This window comes from Rhinolophus sinicus, chromosome 11 (assembly GCF_057876585.1).
Source record: "Rhinolophus sinicus isolate RSI-liver-muscle chromosome 11, RSI-T2T, whole genome shotgun sequence".
NCBI classification, from domain to species: domain Eukaryota; kingdom Metazoa; phylum Chordata; class Mammalia; order Chiroptera; family Rhinolophidae; genus Rhinolophus; species Rhinolophus sinicus.
This window is the reverse complement of record NC_142511.1, coordinates 15,699,212-15,720,618: the sequence shown is the minus strand read 5'-3', so window position 1 is coordinate 15,720,618 and position 21,407 is coordinate 15,699,212. Positions and strand designations below refer to the sequence as shown.

General features: G+C 41.4%; 1 protein-coding gene across 2 annotated transcripts in view; it reads right to left on the bottom strand.

Moving 5' to 3' along the window:
- PTPN14 (protein tyrosine phosphatase non-receptor type 14) overlaps positions 1–21,407 on the bottom strand; it is a 149,667-nt gene that overhangs the window by 55,181 nt on the left and 73,079 nt on the right. For both annotated transcript variants that reach the window (XM_019738101.3, XM_019738102.3), the window contains exon 3: positions 19,341–19,510. In XM_019738101.3, the coding sequence (XP_019593660.1) occupies positions 19,341–19,510 (170 nt within the window). The remainder of the gene's footprint in view (positions 1–19,340; positions 19,511–21,407) is intronic.

Below are 21,407 nucleotides of genomic sequence, written 5' to 3'. Positions count from 1 at the left end.
CACCTAAAAGTTTCAGAAATGTAATCCATTACACATCCAGCAAGAAGCCTAAGGAAACTTTAGTTTTTAGACAAAAGGAATAAAAATTCCTTCAAAGCACTAGAATAACCAACACAATATTGAAGAACAGCAAAGTTGGAAGAATGACACTACCGATTTCACAACTTATTATAAAGCTACAGTAATCAAGACAGTGTGGTGTTGGTAAAAGAATGGACCAATTGATGAGAGAGCCCGGATATAGATCCCTCTAAATATAGTCAGCTGATTTTTGACAAAGGAACAAAGGCAATATAATGGAACAAAGAGAGTCTCTTCATCAAATGGTGCCAGAATAACTATGAATTGACATAAAAAAATAAATAAATCTAGACACAGATTTACACCCTTCACAAAAATTAACTCAAAATGAATGACAGGCCTAAATGCAAAATGCAAAGCCACAAAAATCCTACTAGATAACATAAGAGAAAATCTAGAGGATTCTGGATATGGCAAGGACTTTTTAGATACAATACCAAAGACATCATCCATAAAAGAAATAATTAATAAACTGGACTTTATTAAAATTAAAAACTTCTGCTCTGCCAAAGGCAGTATCAAGAGAATTAGAAGACACGCCACAGACTGGAAAAAAAATATTTGCAAGACACATGTGAGAAAGGACTGACCCAAAATATACAAAGGACCCTTAAAACTCAACAATAAGAAAACAACCCAAAAAATGGGCCAAAGATCTTAACAGATACTTCATCAAAGAAGATAAATAGTTAGCAAATAAACACATGAAAAGATGTTCTACATCGTATGTCATCACGGAAATGCAAATTAAAACAACAGTGAGATATACTACACACCTGTTCAACTAGCTGAAATCCAGCACTGACAACACCAAATGCTGGTGAGGACGTAGAGCAACAGGAACCCTCATTCCCTGCTGGTGGGAACGTAAGATGGTGCAGCCACTTTGGAAGACATTCTGGTGGTTTCTTACCAAACTACATACACCATTACCACATAATCCAGCAGTCATGCTCCTTGGTATTTACCCAAAGGAGCTGAAACCATTACATCCACACAAAAACCTGCACATGGATGTTTACAGCAGCTTTATTCATAATTTCCCAAACTTGGAAGCAACCAAGATGCCCTTCAGTAGTTGAATGGATAAACTGTGGTATATCCAGACAAAAGACAATTAATTATTCAGCACTAAAAAGAAATGAAAAGCCATGGAGGAACCTTGAATACCTATTACTAAGTGCAAGAAGCCAATCTGATAAGGCTATATATACTGTATTATTGCAACTGTATGACATTATGGAAAAGGTAAAACTATGGCAACAGTGAAAACAATCAGTGGTTGCCAGGGGATGGGGGTGGGAGGAACAGGCAGAGCACAGAGGATTTTTAGGGCAATGAAAGTACTCTGTGTGATACTCAAATGGTGGATACATGTCATTATATATTTGTCCAAACCCACAGGATGTAGCAAACCCTAAGGTAAACTACGGACTTTGGGTGACTATGACATGTCAGTGTAGGTCATCCTGGGTAAAAATTCCAGTGAGTGATGCTGATAATGGGGTGGCTATGCAAGTGGCGGGTGGCATAGGGTACACGGAAAATCTGTAGCTCTCCCTGAATTTTGTTGTAAACCTAAAACTGCTCTAAAAAAAAAAATAGTCTTACCCAAAATATACTCCTTCAGTGTGAACCATTTGTCTACTTGTAAATGATTTAAACTGCTTTCTGAGCTACCAAGCAGCGAAGAAGGAACTCAGGGATGAATCACATTCCAGGACCAACAACAGCATGAAATAAAGCCTCACGGTGGGCGAAAGGAGCACACACCACACAGCTCATGGAGGAACAAGGCTGCGTGCGGAGCGGCACGGCCAAAGCCATTCCTCTGTACTGCCACTGTACAGGATGGAGCCGTGCCCCTCTTCCACGAGGAATAAGTGTCTTAACTCATCAGCTCAAACCACACACCTGCCGGTCCTGAAAACCATGTGTTCATAATATTACCTGCAGCTCCACTGTGGGAAAGAGGAGCTTAAATTACATCTGGAAGCGGGGTGAGTCAACTGCCTAAAGATCTGTCTTCCTGGTAACAAGCCAGGTTCGTGGCTAAGAACTCTGCAGCACATCCTTCAAAATTTGGTGAGCTGGCAGATGGAACAGCAGTGCTGTTGTTAGCAATGTGCCTGGTCTGAAGGAGAAAACAAAAATCAACGAAAATGAGGCAAGAGGAGCATTTCTGTGGACTGGCATGAATTTTGCCTTGTAATTCCTAATTAAAGGTAGCTCCTACTTTCTCACAAGTGAACAACTGCTCAGAAGCCACTTCTGTCAAGGAAGTCATGTCCTAGAAACGAGCAGGAAAGAGTGAGGGCAGGCTTACTACATGTTTGATGAATGAATAATGGAATGAAAGTTATTGATTAATTCTACATTCCTGGAGACTATGAAGGAAATGGAAGTTCCCAGCCTATGTTAAGTCAGAGGGCACGGGTATCTGATCATTGCTGGAGACCAGGAAATGCAGTGTGGATGGAGGTGAATGAGGAGACCACTGAGTACGAGGATTCTCTCTTGTACAAGCCAGTTTCCTACCATCAGAGCAGGACAGCATGAGAGGAGGCCCTTACAAATGTAATGTCCTAGTCTATCCAACTCTCACACACTGGCTGGACTTAAAAACAACCTATATTAGACAAAAGGCAGCTGATAAGCCAGGCCAAGGGAACACCTTCCAGTTGTGAGGACCTCCAGTCGAAGATAAGTGTTGGAAGGGAATGATGTTATCGACAGTGATTTTTTTTCCTGTTCACACTGGTGGACTGAGAATCCTTTAGTTGTCTTCGGTCCATCCTGTCTTGGACTCTTGTGACACCTCAGTACTCCGCGTGAGCAACTCTATCTATATATCTTTCCCTCTGGAATCTCTGCAATCGAAATCATGACCCCACCCAAGTTTTGTCCCTAACTCAGAGCTAGCCAAGTCTAATTTTACACTCTGGCTGCTGTTTTTCCTTATTGACCAATTGAAGTTTTAAATATTTTTAATCACTGGGCTTTATTGCTTGAACTCTGCAGGTGTCCCCGTGCTCTCTTAACCACTTAAGGCACACTTGCTGATATTCACAGCTTTAAAATGTCTGAGAACTGAAAAAAGGACCCATATCAAAAGTATATCTTAAAACATTGACAGAGGGGGAAAAACACAGCTGAATATGATGTTCATTAGAAAGAGCAAAATAGCTATTTCTTCCCAAAGGCCAGAAACTAGGCGATACTTTCAGATCCTACTTGATGACCTTAAATTCCACACTATGGGACCTGTCCTGAGACAAGTGCCCACCCCCTCCCACCCTTCTTTCTATCTGGCCAGTGAGATCCAAGTTCAACCTCTCTCTAATCACAGCACTTCAATATCACAGATTTTGTATATTTCTCAGGATAGGCTCACCCATCTCTACGAAGGCCATATGTATCTTGATGGCATGGACCACCCCTCTTTGTTCATAGACCCAGTTGACGATCCTAGACTTGGGAACTATGCAGAAAGCATTATGATCGTTTACTGACTCAGGGAAACCAGTGTGTAAAAAGAATGCTTTTTTTGGAAGTTAGCCACCCAAGTAGTTGGCATTAAACAATACTGAACTCAGCAGAAAAACAACACACACAAAAAAAAATCCCGTCACCTAAACTCCAGGTACTGCATAATATGAAGTCATTCCCCAGCCACTGAAATGAAATAACTCACTCTACCCTCTGTGTTCCCACTGCATTTTGTAACTCTAACATGGTATTGGCTAGGTAATTTGTTTAATTATGTATATCTGTTTTTGTTTCCTTGGCTATTTTAAAATCTTCTTTTGTTCCTCTCCGTATTTCCCCTCAACATCTAGCATACAGTAGGTATTCACTGTATGTTTACATTCGTGGAAGACATCACGGCAGCCATATATGATGTGGTCTTACGTACAGCCAGTTACGTACTGGCTGAAAGCAACTTTACACTGTTCCTAGGGCACTCTGAAAGGAATAATAAAAATAACACATGTCTATCAAAAGCTTTGGAAGAGTTGTCCTCCACCACTGAAATTTTAATCAACTTAGACATTAAGAAACCAGAAGATTCAAATAATCCTCAATAATAACTGAGTTTTCCATTCCTAGAGTTGTTTTCCAAGTGTTTTCATGTGTCATATTTCACGTCATTTCATATTCACAACAACCCTTTAAGAGAGTCACTACAATTGCCCACTTATCCTTGAGGAAATGGAGACTCGGAGAGGCAAGGTGACTTGCCAAGTCTTCTGATTTCACAGTCAAGGGCTCTTTCGTTACAACATTGTGCCTGTGTAGTAACCTGGCACAATCTGCAGTGTCTGTAAGTCTGGAGCACAAATCTCAAAGGAAACATTGAAAGGAAGAAAAAAACGACAGAAGGTTGTAAACACATTACCACATGAGTCCACTGACTTTTACTGAATTTTTACTGCTGGAAATGAATACTTTTCTTTTGCAGAATCTTCAAAAGCAGTTGAGGATATCAAGTGTAGACACAACTGCCAAAGATAAAATACCAAACCAGCAAACATCTCACTGCCCAAGAATCTAGCATCTTCCTGTTGTGATTTCTGCCAAAATTGTGCTTAATATTTTCAGGCATGGAAATAGCTCTACAATTCTTCCTTTCAAACCCCTTCCGGGGCTCTAGGATTAAAGGACTAGATCCTCTTTTTGTCGAATGCAATTTAAAAATAATCTAAGATGTCCTTTCTTCTTTTAGAATTGTAGTGTTCTAACTGCCTCAGTCTCTACAAGGCGATCTTTTACAACCCACAATATGCAGTAAACTTTAAGGAAGAAAGTGCCATTTCTTAGAGAAGAAACTGATGACCCAAAGCGACAAGGGAGTACACACAGGTAAAAGAAGCCCACTGTTTAGGTATGGGGACAAGAAAGGCAGATTGTCAAGCAGAGAACTATAATCACACCAGAGAAAGTTCCTCATTTCTTCCATTTCACAAAGAAGGCTGCTATAAACACATCCCTCCTTTTCGGTCTATGTTTAAGAATTTAGAAGTATCTCATTAGAAGCCAGAATGGGAATACATCAAATGTCTCGTTACATACCAAAACCTCAGGGGTGTAAGACCAAGGTATCAGTTTTGGACATTCAATGGCTGCCCCGGGGATGCTCAAAGGACAGGGTGCCTACAAAAGAGAAGTACTAAGTAGGTACTCAAATTCCCCCTTAAACAAAAAGCTCAGAAAGCTTCTCCTAAAAACTATGAGTGCGGAAAATATATGGCCTCCTATATTTTAAAACAGCACAAAATCTATTGGCTAGAAATCATCATAAAAGTTGTCAAATTCTATTACTATAATGATTTCTTAACCTCTTACAGTACTTTTATTTAATAACGAAAGCAACTTAGACCCACGTTACTGGTAAGATATTAGAAATACCAGTAAATATATTCAGTTATTTCTTCATCCATCCAACAAAACTTAATGAGTACCTACTCTGTGCTGGGAGGTATTCTCGGCATTTAGGGATAGAGCAGTGAACTGAAAATCCCAGTCCCTGTTCTCCATTCAAGGGACTGACATTCCATCAAGGACAACAAACAATAATCAACCAAATAAATAAGTTTGTGGAGCTAAAATCAGATAAGAGATATGGAGAGTAACAAAGTGGGAGGTGGTCAGGCCAGATCGTTCTGATAAAGTGAACTCTGAGCAGAGATCTGAAAGAAACGAGGAGCTAGCCATAGAGCTATCTGGGGAAAGGATATTCTAGCTCAGGAGATACAAGGCTTGCAGGACAGTGTACGGTGGGGTGTTCAAGAATGTCACGGCAGCTAGTGGCGCAAAGGCTGAGCATGAGGGCAAAAAGAAGGGAGCGATGGGGAAGAGGCAAGGAACTGTCTAGATCAGAGTCCTTCTAGAGCAAAATGAAAGGGTTTTGACTATGCTAAGATGGCAAACCAGTGGAAGGTGCTGAGCTACTTAAACCGACATATGTTGAACAGAATGGTACCGGTTGTTGTGTAAACAACTGGACTGTAGGGGACAAGGGTGGAAGCAGGGACACCAGTCGGAAAAAATGATGGCAGAGCAGTAGCAGTGGATGTGGAAGGAAGGGATCACAGTCTGGACGTATTTTGAAGGTTGGATATGGCATGTATGAGAAAGAGAGAATTCCAGGACGACGGCAAATTTTTTGGCCCGAGCAATTAAAATAAAATTTTCAGATAAGGATTTATTTTTGGAATAATAAATCCAGACAGCTCTTTAACATACGTGATATGGAATGTCAATAGTAAACAGGTGGTCACAGAAGTTCGTTTGGAAAATTATCTAGAATTGAGCCTTTGTACCTTTAAATTTTTCTTACTGAAAATATACTGTGCTCTGGTTAGTAGTTGGAATCAGGAGTCCAGGAAGCAATCTAAAAAATATCTTTCTTAAAAAAATTAGTCATGAAAAGAAACTTAAATCGTTTCACACTCGGGAATTTTATCTGGCTGAAATGACTTTATTATTGTTTCTCAATTTGCCTATTGTCTCATCTTACAGTTAAATCTCAATGTAGTAGAAACTGACAAATCAGAGGATGGAAAGAGAATGACTGAAATCCATACACAGAATTCTCAGTTTTGAAAAATTCTCATGTTTTAAAATTAAATCTACAATTTCAAAGCCTGGGGGACTAGGAGAAGAGGTCTCACTGGAGGTTTTAGAGTCGTAGAATAGTACAATTCGGGTCACTTGTTATTGCTACTTTTATTAAGGATGCACATAGTGCTAAATTCTTGTACAATAAATATTTCCCCTAAACTTACATGTATGCATGTAAACATACTACACGATATTATGCATAATCTACCATGCATTATCGAAGTTTAATAACTAAAAGTCTAAAATATTATATTTTGAAATAGAGGAAATACAAACTGACCAAACTCCTGGCAGAACCTAGGGCCCTCCATGTTGTCCATTCCAGGACCCCCATAGAGATGCCCACAGTTACTCTACTAAGTTAGAAGTAAGAACACACCATCTACCGTCTGAGCTCCTAAACCAGATGTCCCAAACCTTGCAACTCTTTAATTCCCATCCCGTTCCTCAAAATCCATCCCGAGAGTCTGTAACATCAGTTTACTGACATCAAACTCCAGCTGTAGCTGAAAGAACATCAGGATATACTTGCGTTCCATTTAACGAAACATTAAGAGTAAGAATCACCTGTGGCACTGATTAAAAACAGATTTTGACTTGAGAAGCGAGGAGTGAACACAAAAAAAACTGCATTTTTTAAAGAATGCCACAGGGAATTCTGATACACTCAGTCTAAGGACCACACTTAAAGAATCAACAGGACCCCAATTTCGTAGATTTTTTTTTTTAATCATCATTAGTTACCAAGAGCCCATCAAACCTTAAACAATCTTTAACTGGAATCTGTTTATCTTCCTCAGACTGCACCCTCTTCAAGTTACAAGTACTAAAAGATTAACCTCAGGTCAGCCTGGCCCCTCCTGCGGCAGCCAACCTGGCTTTGAGACCCTGAACAGCTGCTCTGACCATCTGTGAGGCTGTGTGGCCAGGTCTGCCCGATCCAGTTTCCTCGCACTCACCTGATAACCTCAGTGCAGTAAGCAGGCCCAGCCTGGGCTCTCTGGACCTGATTTGCTCCCTTGTGTGAGACAGGGGTGAGGACAGGGAACCTCCTTGGGAAATACATGTTTATGAAAACAATCAATTAGTTTTTTGCAACTCTATCTTTGGGAAGTATCAGAGAGAGTAAGGGACACATGTGCTGTTATCTTCAACAACATCAAATCCTTTGTCTTTTGAGAGTGATTTGGATTTTTGGAACTCATGTCAGTACCAGATTTGTACTCAGTAGTTTCTACTAAAACAGGGTTTATAGTGATTTGGGCTCTGCTAATCATCAGTTATGTGCTAAGCCACTGGTAGCACTATAATGTCTCAACTTGACTAGGCTGAACTACATTTCCCAGAATGCTCATCCCTGTATGTTTCCAGTTAGTGAGGGTCAGGACTGATTCTTCTACCAGGTGACTAACACCTACCTACACAGTTTCCTGAGGAACACAGCAATTTCTCGCTACCTTCTATGAATAGCATATCTTTTTTATTTAAAAAAAATTATTTGAATACCTACTATGTGCTGGACACAGTAATAGGTGCTTTCTGAATTAATCCTCACGATAGCTATGCCAGTATCATCTCCTGACTGGTTACAACACAAAAGCTGAGTTTTAGGAGTTTACAGAGCCTGACCAAAAAACAAATACTGACAGCTAGGTCTTCTAACTTCAAGTCTGTGCTCCTACTATGGCAGAGTTTCGTTTTAAACTACATTTTACTCCCAGCTATTATTTCCCTTGAAGATTAGACCAAATGCCAGTTCTTTGCTGACTCCATCAATCATCCTATACAACACAGTCTGGCAGATACATAACTTGCATTTAAATTTTCCCATCAGTAGTCTCATCTTTTCACAGCTGGTCATTCATTTCAAGGATCCAAATTACTGACCTTTTCAAGTTTTCCTTAGAGCAACTGGTTTCTCTCGAGTAATCATCTTACTTGTCTTCTGACTACCTTCTTCAAAACCTTTGTCCTGGTCAAAAACGTTTGTTTCTAACACTGTGTCATCTCCATGTTTTCTATGAAAGTATCATATGTCTGACTTGCATTTTAGTTCAACTGACGTAAACTTTGCTGGCTTTGTGCTGAAAAACAGTAACACATTTTTATGCTGGCTCTTCGCACTCTCCCCAGCTGCAGGCACAAGATTGACAGGCTGACCTTGAAAGAGAGTTCGGCTGAAACATGTTGCAACACATCCCCACGACGATGACTCCTCCTCTGCTTTCACAGACGACACCAGAAAGCAGTATCATTATTTCATAGTCACACCTGGTAACTTGACACTTGCTGACACCTTTCTACTGTTTATTTCCAATGTCTCAATTTTCCACTCTTCTAAAGGGCTTAGTGTCATCTGAAAGCTTGGCACTTTCACCATGTGCCCAGGGCTGCAGATCACTGATAAAAACGTTAAATAAAACCCATCTTAGTTCCAATCTCTACATAATGCTCACTATTTAAACGACTCCATTCAAAGAAGTGCCTGTTTTCCCTTACCCTTTGTTTTCTTCTGTCTAAACTACTTCCTTCCCTTTGAAAAAACCCAGCATCTCTTCCAATACCACAGCCTGTCTTTGCTGGTGCAGGACAAGGGAGGGGAGGATGGCCAATGGCTTTTTGGAAGTTTAAATAAATCCTATCCATGGGCTCTCCCATGTCTGCAGGCTTGGTTCACCTAAGCCCATTCCAGTACCAGCTTAAGAGCCAGGCTTCTGTCACTAAGCAGCTGTGTGACTCTGGGCAAAGTCCCTTTATCTCCCTGGTTCTCACTTTCTTCATCTGCAGAAATAAAGCAACTGGCCTCTGTAATCTGTGCTGTTTCAGGTCTAGAGAGAAAACGATGACTCTGGTAAAGCTTCATCTGTCTTGATAGACAGCAAACTGTACTTTCTCAAACAGGCTCTGTCTGTTTAAGACTTAGATGATGTTTTTTTGGCCTCTGGGACATTTGGTACTTTTCTGATAGGTGGAACCTTTTATGAGTAGTCAGAGATGACGCAGATATTAAAAGCAATAAAGAGAGGAAATCGGAAAAACATGAGCCACATCTCCACAACATAAAGTACAGGGACATGTAGCATCTCGCACGCTGGAGTGATCTGACATAGAAACAAAGTTTTCAAGTCAGGACTAGGGGACATGAGACTCTCACATCCAGCTGGACCATCTACAGTCTCTTGTAGGTGGAGGAAGTGTTAAGACAGCTGGACACTGCGTGGCATAAATCTAACTGGGCCAGTGAAGAGAGATGGGTTGATCCAGGACTAAGAGGCACTCCAAGTTACACGGAAATGCAGTATCAGCGGCCACAACCTAAACGCCTGCAGGGCCAGGCAGTCACATGAAGGAGTGAATGTTGCTGATTAACACTGGGGAGTCACTAAATGGGACCAACTAGACAGTATATGCTTATCTGTAGAGCATCCAAATTCAGTTCTTTAGAAATTAGTCCGGGTGAAACAAAACCCACCTATAGACCAGAATCAGCCCTCATGGGACCAGTTTGTACCCTATGACCTTACAGGTACTTCAGCCCTCTGGATTTGTTTGCTGACACTTCACTAGAAACCAAACTCCTTGTTACTACAGTAAAGCTAAGGGTGGGGGACGTATGTATTTCTCTGGCAAAGTACATAAAAGATTCAATTTATTTAACGGATGAAAACTCCACTTGTGAGTAATAAAACTTCTATTAGAAAACACCCATCCTTTTTAAGAGAATAATAATAGTGCCCATTTCACAGGGTCCTAGTGAGGACTGAAAATCACGTAAGATGCTTCCTTAGTGCAGCGCCTCACACATAAATACTAGCTGCTACCATTGTTATTATGAAATTGCATCAGGTGATGGAATGTAAACTACGTTCTTCCACAGAACATCACAGAATTATACTATCCTCAGGCTGGGGAGGTTTAAGGTCATGTATCGGGTCAGGCAACAGCTACACCATAAAGCACAACAAAGAATTCTGTGCATTCTAGATCCTGTTGTTGCTTGGACAGTGGGCCAATTTAACGAGTGAATATGGCACTTCTGTCACTTCCCTCCTCCTTCCCCACCCACTCTGCCCCAACTCAAGGTCCCCGCACTGAAATTCCAGGAATAACGTGGAGCAAAGAATTCTAGAACACCCACTCCCCGTGCCTCCTTCTCTCCCCAAGATTTTTTAAAAATCCATTATTGAAATTAACACACTAGTCCCAATCCCACCCATCATAATGATACCCCTACAAATCCGAAAAATCCTTTTTAAGGAAATAGGTGTCTTTAAAAAATTCATAAAGCATAGCTGGCGTGCTTTGACATGACAAAACACCTCTTCCCATAGCTCCTGCTTGTTTTTCCCCTCTCTCCACCCCTTGGCTGAAGGTAAACACTGCTGTGTGGGATCCTGGTGTTCTACCCAGCTTTTGAAAAAATAGAATAATCTAATAGTTTAATCCACACTCTACCACATATCTGTACAATTTCATGGGTCAAATGTCGAATCTTTCTCAGTCTTCTGCTACGTAACACTGATAACCACTTGGAATCAATGAATGAGCGAATGAACAAATGAATGAACGTATCTTTGAAAATCAAGGAATTTGCAAGTTTAAAATTAATATCCTTGCTTAAAGAAATGATTTTCCAAATGGCTCAACAGAAACACATGATTTTTGTTTGCTTTTGAGAAGTTCAGAATAGATCACCAAATACTACTAAACACACACTAACCATATGATTAAACATGAGCTCATTTTAACACTTTAAAGGCAAAATTTTTTTTTGAAGTATACCTCCTCACCTGATTTTTGTAAACTTTGCTTTACTAACAGTTAAAACACACAGAAGCATATCTTGCTTTACAAAGGGTGAAAATCAAATGTCAGATGCATTAAAGAATGCTGACATGCCATGAAAGCTCCTTTGGAAACATAAATGATGCCTCTGATGCATTTTCTTTTGAAATTCTGATTTTTTTTCCCCCTTCAATTATGGAGCACCTACAATGAATAATAATGTCAAGTGGTTTTACTAAAGAATACTGATTTATTTTACTCTTTGTTTTCTCTCCCCTAAAAGGAAAAAAATAGTAAAGAAATACCAGATTCTGTTTCAGGGTTCACTTCATTATACCTGTCTATACTTCATTGTTCCACGGGCAGTGGGTTGCCTCCATAGCTACCCACCTCTCTGCATATCTTGCAGACAACATCTTGTTTTCCCCCTGAGGGCAAAAAAGAGAAGCAACTCCATGTATTTGGAAGACCTGCACATGGTAGAAACTCGCATACTCTTATTAAGAAAAGCATAAACTTTGTGGAGTCCCCTCCTCACAGTAAAACCTGAGGAAATCCTAGTTGAGGACTGAGAAAAGCTAACCAATCAGTTTCCCTTAAGGAAATCGAACTGATTTTATAACAGACAGGTCCCCAGACTCTGGAGGATTTTCCAGTGAGTCAGGTCCAGCAGCTGAATTGGTTACCAGGGCCACGTTTCTGTTTTCGTATTTGCATAGATAGTGAAAATTGTATTTTTCTTCCCCTGCAAGTTTTTATTTATTTATTTACTTTTTCTCTTTGATCACACCCATAACAGCCGGCTTAGATCCACCCAGCTAAGAGCAACTCACAAGGTACCAACAAAACAAGCAGGGTGAATTGAGCAGAGGTGGAAAGTAGGAGGGTGTCCTGGGCAGGACTGGCTCCATAATTTGCAGCCAAGTGACAAATGAAGACATAGGGTCTGTTGTTCAGAAATTATTAGAGTTTCACGAGGAGAAAAACAGAGCAATAAGCTACGCACAGAGTCTTTCTGAGCACGGGGCCCTGTGCAACTAACTGCGCAGGTCGCAGGCCCGAGGCTGGTCCCGGATCTGGTCCCGGTTCTGGAAGACACCTGCTGGACTCTCAGGGAGAGACTCAAATAATTCGCCAATAAGTCAAAAACGTGGAAATGAAATGAAAGCTGCTTAGAGATAGAGCTTTGGCGGAGCAGGGACAGTGGTGAGGTCTGTTCCTTCCCACACTCCCACTGACTAGCAAAACGTCTAACACGGACTAGGCGCTTTTTAATAAAGGTTGAAATGAAAAGCATGGAGAATGGCAGCGAACACTGTCACCAACTAATCTGCTTTTGGGAAAGCCATTCTTCTTGCCTTCAAGGTTGCTTTGGTGGTTATGGACGGCCATTTCCCTTTGTTAGCTCATCATACATTATATTACCCACACAGAATAACGTTGGGGATTAAATCCTAGTATCTGAACTATCTGGCAGAAACAGCCCTGCTCTCAATCATCAACAGAGAGAGAGCAAGTTCCCATTCACCAGCTGGAGCTGGCCAGGAGGAGAACCTGCCATTCTCAGCAAATTGTATTATCCATGGGGAATTCATGCTCTTTTTCGTTTTTTTGTTTTTTTTAAGGAGAGCACGCAGCTCACAGTGGCTCGTGCAGGGATCGAACCAGCAAACTTGGTTTATTAGCACCATGCTCCAGCCAACTGAGCTAACCGGCCATCCCCATGCTGACTCTTCAGTCGGGCTTGAAGGGAGTCCCTATTTCCCAGCCTGCGGGTACACTTTAAATAGCCATTAAAATGACACTTCAAAACAATGAAAGAACTCAAAGAACCTGAGGAACAAAATAAATGGTATTGTAAAAGGAAATGGAAACATTACCATAATTAGAGCTTTTAAATCAGACACTTTCAACCCTGGTTGGACCGGACTTATTTACAATTGCAGTCAAAGCAGATTGCAAGGGTGTGAATGGGGACAGCATCAGTATTTACAAGAAAGGAAAAGTGAAGAAAGCTTTTGTAAGGTCATGGGAACTACATCCTGAAACCTAGTTAAAAATAAAAATAAAAACACCGTTTTGGCCTTTACGGGATGCAAGACTTCACCTAATCTGGCTTTGCCATTAATACGCCACTGGTCCAGGAAAGGGGCCCCTATCATAGGCTAAACACGTGATGTACTCACCCTCTTTATGGGACCTAAACAGTACAGCTTTCAATGTGGAATGACACCTTACCTGTGAGTTCTTCCCAGACAGGAACTATATTTAACATTGAAGAATGTCCCCATACAGTGCCATCCAGAGATTAAGTATTTTTTTTATCCTTCTGGGAATAACTACCAGGCAATTTAACCTAGCAGACTAGAATAGAACCTCACAGTCTAGTATTTTATAGAGATGTTGGGAGATGTACAGAAAATACCAAGGCAGCACCCGATAGACGGAGGGAGCTTGGGACAGGCCCCCACAGACCAGGAGTTTCCACCAGATACATGAGTGTTTGAAGACTGTCCTTGGTTTGTGGCGTCACCATGCTGGCTACAGCTACGGTTCCACTGCTTTGCTCCTATAGAGAGAACTCGCCACTAGAAGGGCAGCCAGTGCCACCTGAACAACGGGCTACAAACATGTCCTGGAAAAAAAGGAAAGGTTCTTTGACCTACCTCATTAGGACAATTAAAAGCTCCTTTGCACTATGCAAACATACCATCCCACAGTGAGTAATGTAAAGACAAACACATTTTGGTAAAAGTGAAATGTCCCAGAATTAAACATTTTTTCAAACCATGCATGCAATCAGCAACTTAAACGTTTGAAGCCTAAATTCACTCCTCAAAAATTACTTTTTCATTTAAAAGTTTTCTCTTTAGTACTGAAAAAAACTCAAGAGGGACTTCCTCACTGGAGAAAGACTTGGAAAATCCCAGACCTGAACTAAAAGCAGTGATCTTGGCCAGCAGTTGTCTGCCTTCCCCTTGCTATTATTAAGTATCCTTCTGTTTGACTAAGAATTTCTCCACCTCTTCACAAGCCATCTTTTTTCTTTCTGTGTCCAGAAAAAACTGAAAACCATGTGTTTATAATGAGCCTGTTGCTACGCAAATCATTAAAACATATTACCAAAATCTTTCCTTTGAGTCAGGAGGAGAACATAGCGGGGGAAGATGAACTGCTAGCGAGAGTCCCTTCACTGAACAGAAAAGCTGGCAAAAAGGAATACGAGCAGGAAAAAAAAAAAAAAAAAAAAGCAAAATGGGAAAAAATTATGGTGGCTCCATGCCTTTAGTCATTTTAACCAAAAGGGGAAAACTAAGATTTTTAAAGCCCCAAGGTAATGTGTCTTATTCTCTTCTTAATCTTTTTTAATTCCTATGGTTCCAGGACTCACCCTCCCTCTGTCTACTAGTGTGTCCTCTTCACAAGTTTTCTTCACACTTCCGTAAGAATATCAAGAGATTTTTCCCCCTTTTATGCACTCCTGTGTGTACTCCCCTTTTTTGATATCTTTTGTCTTCTCATTCAATTATCACCTAAAACTAGGGCATGAATTGTCCCTTCCTCTCCAACTCAATCATAGTATCTTGGCCGATTTCCCTCACTTATGACGAGATTTGTTCTTCAAAAGTCATAGCCGGGAGACCAGATGAGACACAGAATGTCAGAATTAATGTCAAAAAAAACAGAGCTTCTCAATTTGTTAATTTAAAAAATCTGGATTTGATCATTTTAATAAAATCCATTGCCTTCTTAAACAGTTTGCAACCAACATCGGTCTCAAACTTTTGTTGTGCTGTTCCAAACACTCTTATTAACATGCAAGTTTTCAAGGATGGGATTGTTTAGGGGCAAGAAATGAAATACAAGCCTTTTAAATAGTATATCTTCCTTTCATCCCATGTGTCTTAATATATATGGGTTCACACACATACCACAAACAAACAAAAAACCCAGAGTATTAATTCTGAACACTTTGTCTTTATTCAAGAGAGCAGAAATGGCGAGTCATGACTAATGCTATGGAACTTGTTTTACTCTCAAATAGAAGTAGCCAAACCATTGCAAACATGTGTTAGGTAAAAACAAGTTTGGTTGGCTCCAGACAAAGGCTTATTTTTAAAGCACAGATGGTTGAATGGTTGCCTCCTCCAACGGTTGCCCACAATGAAAGAGAGATTTCTACTCCTAATCTATGCAAATATCTGACTCTGAGGGCATCACAAAGACTAACTGTTTTGTGTCAGACAAGGCAGATCCCAGGTGCTCTGAGATGCCAAAGCCCATCTCCCACCTGAGATGCCTGGTAAGGTAACTCGGATAACAGCGGATGGCTAGAGAGTTAGTCACCAACCCTCCTCCTTCTGCGAAACATTCCTCTGGAATCCTGCCCCCTCACCACTGCCTCTCCTTGGCTGCTCTGCCTGGAAGACAGTTTCAATATTCAGATGGGACCCCAGATGCTTTTCTAAAACCTCCCCAAAAGGCACAGATCCCCACCCCCCAAAAAAGGCTCCTAATGCCTCTGAGTAGCATTGGTCACCTTGAATTCAGCTCATCGATTCTTCTCTAACGTCAAACCCAGAAACCCTGAGCGTTTAAAAATGTTATCCTGTCCACATCAGGTCTGCGTTCTATTCTCGTCTACGTGCCTACCACCTACAGTAGGTCTCACTGAATCACACCTGAGTCATTGCTGGTGGCCCGCCACCTTCCCGAGTGTATGTTATTCCCTTTCTCCCTCTATAAATTATCCCTTCTCTACTGACAATACTCTTGTGTTTTATTTCTCCATCTTCCCAGTACGTCTTTGACTTGCTCACACACCTCTGGGCACATTCCAGTTTTCCCTTGGGGCAACAAAAATTCCTACAATGCTGAAAACACACACACACACACACACACACACACACACACACACACACACAGCTCCTAACTTTAAACATCCTTTGCCATAAAGAGAAGGTTATACCTGAAATCTACACAGTTTAGCTGTAATGTTTCAGTTTAAAAATGTCCTTCAAAGCTTTATTTTCTTTATTAGTTTTTCTGATGACATGACAGCAACAGTTTGCTGCAAAATCCCGTGTTGGAAAACACTTTTGTCCCTCCTTATCAAATTTCATCTTAATGAACCACGCTCACTGAGCAAAAAGAAATACTAAAGGAAAATGAAAGAAATGCTTCCTAATCCCCAGCCTCGATAACCACCACCACCAAAAATTCTCTCTACCTCAAATTTTAAGATTTCAACTTATGAATACAAATATTGACAGTCAAATAACGCATCGTTAATGTTACTTACCTGGAAAATCTAAAACTGTAAAGCGCTTTAGAGGTCACCTCATTTACTGATTCCTAAGTCTGGAGGAACATCAGAACCACCAGAGGAATAGTATTTATTTTAAACAATCTATCCTCCTGATCCCAGCCTTAGCCATTCCAATTCAGACTTCTGGGACAGCCAGCCCTAGAAGCCGTATTTACAATAACGCTCCAGGTAATTAGGATACAGCAGGCCGTCTGTCTGAGAAGCACTGTTCCATTCCAACACCTTACCCAATATGGCCGTCTCCTCACAGGATACCACACGGACTATCCACTCTGTGCTACAGCACTTCCAGACACCGGGGCTCTCACTCTTTTATATGTCTGCTTGTTCCACTTTTATATGGATTTAATTATTAGAAACTGTGTTCTTATGTTGAGCCAAATCACCAAAGTCTTTCAAGCTCCTTGAACTTCACTCATTTTCTGTTCCAGAGCTGACATTGAATTCCTTCCCGCAAGTCTTCAAATATCCTTAGGCAGCTACTGCACCCTTGCAAGTCTTCATTTTTCTAAGCTTAAACTGCCTTATTTCTTTAACTTCTTAAGAGCTCAATGTCTGAGTCCCTCGCCATTTCAACTGCTCTTCCTCAAACACAGACCTTACAGAAAAAGTCTGTCTTGGGTGACGACACTTCATTTTTTTCTCCAGATGGAATTTTTTCCAATGTGCATTAATTTGTAGTCTGTGTTTCATCCTTATTACTCATTGCCTTGCACCTAATGACTGGTCTGAGAGCCATGGGTCAGCAAGCACTTATTAACCTAATGCTGTGTTCCTAACACTGTAAACTACTCAAGGAGGAATCAAAAGCCAGTGGAAAGTGTGCCATTTTGAGGCGTAAACAATTTCTTGTGCAGAAACGACGAACATAAGTGAAATAACTTGAACTCAATGCACAACAGGATACAACCAAGAGCTTCAAATGAATGACACCGGAAAGAGTAAACATAATTTTCTGGGTCAGATTGTAAGCTACCTCATGGCCTCTTTACAGAATCACCACCTATTTAACAATAGTTTTTTATTTTAAAAAAAGAGGAAAGAAAAGATGATGGAAACTATTATCTTAAAATATACATAAAATTTTCAAGAGCATTTTTATCTCAGAAATTTAAACTCTAAGAAACGACATGTGCAATTATCAAGTATCCTTTGTCTCAGGATGACACTGGCACTGTATCCCACGTACTCTGAATGCCACGATCCAGGTGAAAGACGAAAATCAGAGGGCTTGTGCGATTCCCATTATTACTGAAAATAACCCATTGATAAGGAGACACTCCTCCAATACATTTTAATGGAAACTCTTACCAATAAATGAGCTGTACTACCACCAACAAAAATGCACTGTTTCATTCATAGAATCTCAGACTACCAGAACTTTAGGAACTTATCCAAATCCCTCTCTTTACAGATAAGGGAGAAATATTGCAAAGATGGCGGGTGATTTTCTCCAAGGTAAAGCAGCCAATGCACAGGAGGGTGGGACCCATCCCTGAGGCTCCTCTTTACTACTGGCTTCCTGTCTCCTCTTATTTAACCTAAGACAATCAAAACTCTTGCCCTTTCAACATTCTCCTCAACTCTAATCTCATCTTCAGTTACCTTCTCAATCCTCAAATCCAAAGTCTGATGGTACATGTGGGGACAGAGCCAGAAGTGCAGTTTCCAGGCTCTCGGCCTCACGTGGAAAGGTGCTGGCTCAGGTAGTAAATGGCCATCAACTGTGATTGCATGGCCATCAGCTGTGGCTAGTTGGCCGTCAGCTGTAACCAGTGAGCCACGGGCCACAATATAACTGCCGTGGCTACGCTAGCAGCAAATGGGGGCTAGCAAGAAGATGGTGGCTGAGCTAGCAAGAGTGGATTGCAGTTAGCACGGCGGATTGCAGCTAGCAAGTGAGGTGGGTTGGCAGAGACAAACGGACAGCAGGTTGTGGATAGTGTGGCTCCTGCTTCCTGTGTCTCCAACCCAGCCGCTGGCAAGACTATAGTGGTGTGACTCCCCTATCTATGGCTCTGTGGGTGTTGCTTTTTGGCCTCACCGTATCCTACATTCTTATGTGGGGAGTGGCACCAGAGATCCCGCGTGACTCCCCGCACAACAGTACATTTTGTGTGGGGACATTCTAAGTGAAGGGGTGAACAAAAGAATAAACAGGTAGCTAATTTTTTAATTAAATTCTAGGATATTTTACCCCCAGTCTCCAACTAATATTTCTATGCTGCTGGACATAAAATTCTGCCTAACTCAGGATCACTACTACCTCACTAGTATTATAGGGAACCACTGGGGTTAGCTACATGAATTCAAACAAAAATTCTAAAGCTGCAAAGAAACTGGTAAACAATCCCATCTACCCTACCTTCTCCCCATTACATCTTCTCCTCCCGCTCCCTCTCTCTCTCCCCCTCCCCTTTTCCCTCCCTCTTCCCCTCCAATCAACCAGCTCATCTACTTCACATGAATCCCCACAGTTCATCTACACCCTTATATGGAACACCAGATAATGTGCACCTACCTTGTGGCCTCTTGCTGAAGCCATGACACATTTGGCACATAGAACATGACTCCGAAGAAAAGCAGAGGCTCATTAGCGAATTTGTCCAGATGTTTCTTCAGAGGTTTCTCCAGCTCCACCCATCGTGCTTGCTGGCTCTTGCTCAGAAACCAAAGGCCAAAGTAATGCGTCTAGATAAAAAGGGTAAAATAGCATCAATTCATGCCTACAACGGCCATCATTAGACCACACAGGAACCAAGACTCCAGCACCTCATGTCACCTTTGGTTCCCTAGCTCATATACAAGAGTCCAGCTTTTACTTTCTACCTTGGGGACAAATTACAAAGAGGCCACATGCACACAATATTGTCATCTACACCGAGTATGCAGCGGCAGTATTCATACTCACTGCTGCTATTTGTACACCTGAGTTCGATGCCCCTATGCTAGGTTAGGGGGTGGTGCAGGGTGGCGACAGTGACCATGTGTTCCTTAAGATCTCAAGGCTGACTTTCCTGGGGCTTCTGAATGCCTGGTGACCTCACATGGAGCATGCCAGCAAAGGCAACACAGTTCTTGCACCTGCTACAAAGTAACTGATTACTCAAGTTTTAAGACAAAACCTTCTGCCAACTGAAAGCTTCCACAGTGGAGAATTATTCTCATCCAGGTCCAGATTTTAATTGAAAACGGATTCACTCTTTTTGAGCTTTAATGGAATACTAAAAAAAAACAACCCAAAATAACAAACCAACTAAAAAACAACCCTCCACCACTTTATTATACCTGAACTACAGCAAACCTCTGCCCATATCAAGCTTTCAGAGTGGAAGGGTCCCCTTCGCAGCTGCCATAGGGTCCCCCCACCCCCCACCCCCACCCCCCGTGGCTGCTCTTGGCAGATTAGGGTGGGATTTGACAGATGAAAGTGAGATTTTCACCCTTAGACTTGGAGCCTCAACCAGCTTACTTTTGAGCAACCTGCTCACTGATTAAAACAGGTACTTTTGTGCATCCAATCCTGTCTTTATATTAATTAATGCTCAGATTTCAGGATTAGCACAACAATCACCAAAAAATAGATCACTGCTTTTGAAGCATTCTTTTATATTTCAATTATAGCCTAGAACACTTTACAGCACACCTGGAAATCTGCCTTCAAAAGAATGTTTTCGTTACAATGCTTCCCTTCCAAAGGCACGCTTGTGCACATGCTCCCATTCCAGCTGGCTGCCCCGTCAACCATAGCACAGACCAACCCTGCCACAGCCCTAACAGAATATATAATAAAGCTCTGACTTTACTAGCAAAGCAGACATGTCCTTGACCCCATAAACCTACAGTCCCAAATACTCGAAAGGCTATTTTTTAATGAAGCATTCAGACGGGAAAGATGATCTGATCACCTTTTCTTCATGATGTCCCAAAGGGCAAGTTCATATCAGAAGTCGATGCATTTCTCGAGCAACAAAAGGCCAACACAAAGCCAAGGTTCCACGTCTATCAACTGAGACAAACTTGCCTGAGTGAGTTCTGACCCTATTGTTCCGTTCCCAGCTCCAGTGCAGCCATTAGTTGTTCCAACGTGACTGATGATGTGGAGGAAATGAAATGTGGCGGAGCAGAAAGAAAACAGGCTTTGCAGTCAGTTCCTCTCCCAGCTTTTACACTCACTCAGTAACTGGGTGCACGTTACTGAACCTCCCAGAGCCTTCAAACTTTCTCATCTGTAAAATGGGGACTGTGATTACAATGATCACACACAGACTGTTAGGGGCCTAAATGAAGGGATACCTGTCAACCGTGTATGTGTGGGTGTGTGTGTGTGGGGGGGGACACGGACACACATCTTAAGGAACTACTTCATGAATGCGGCCTTCTATTGCTGTTGCTATCATCATCACTACCATCATCATCATCATCAGTAAATGAAATCAGGCCTCAAGAATCTTTTTCATCAGCACTACTAGTATCCCTACGAACCACAGAATTAGGAAGCAGAGGTTATCTGGAAGTGAGAAAAAGCTGCCAAGGTAAAAGACGGAAGATCTATAAACAACATAAAAATCTAAAAGGTATAAGAAAA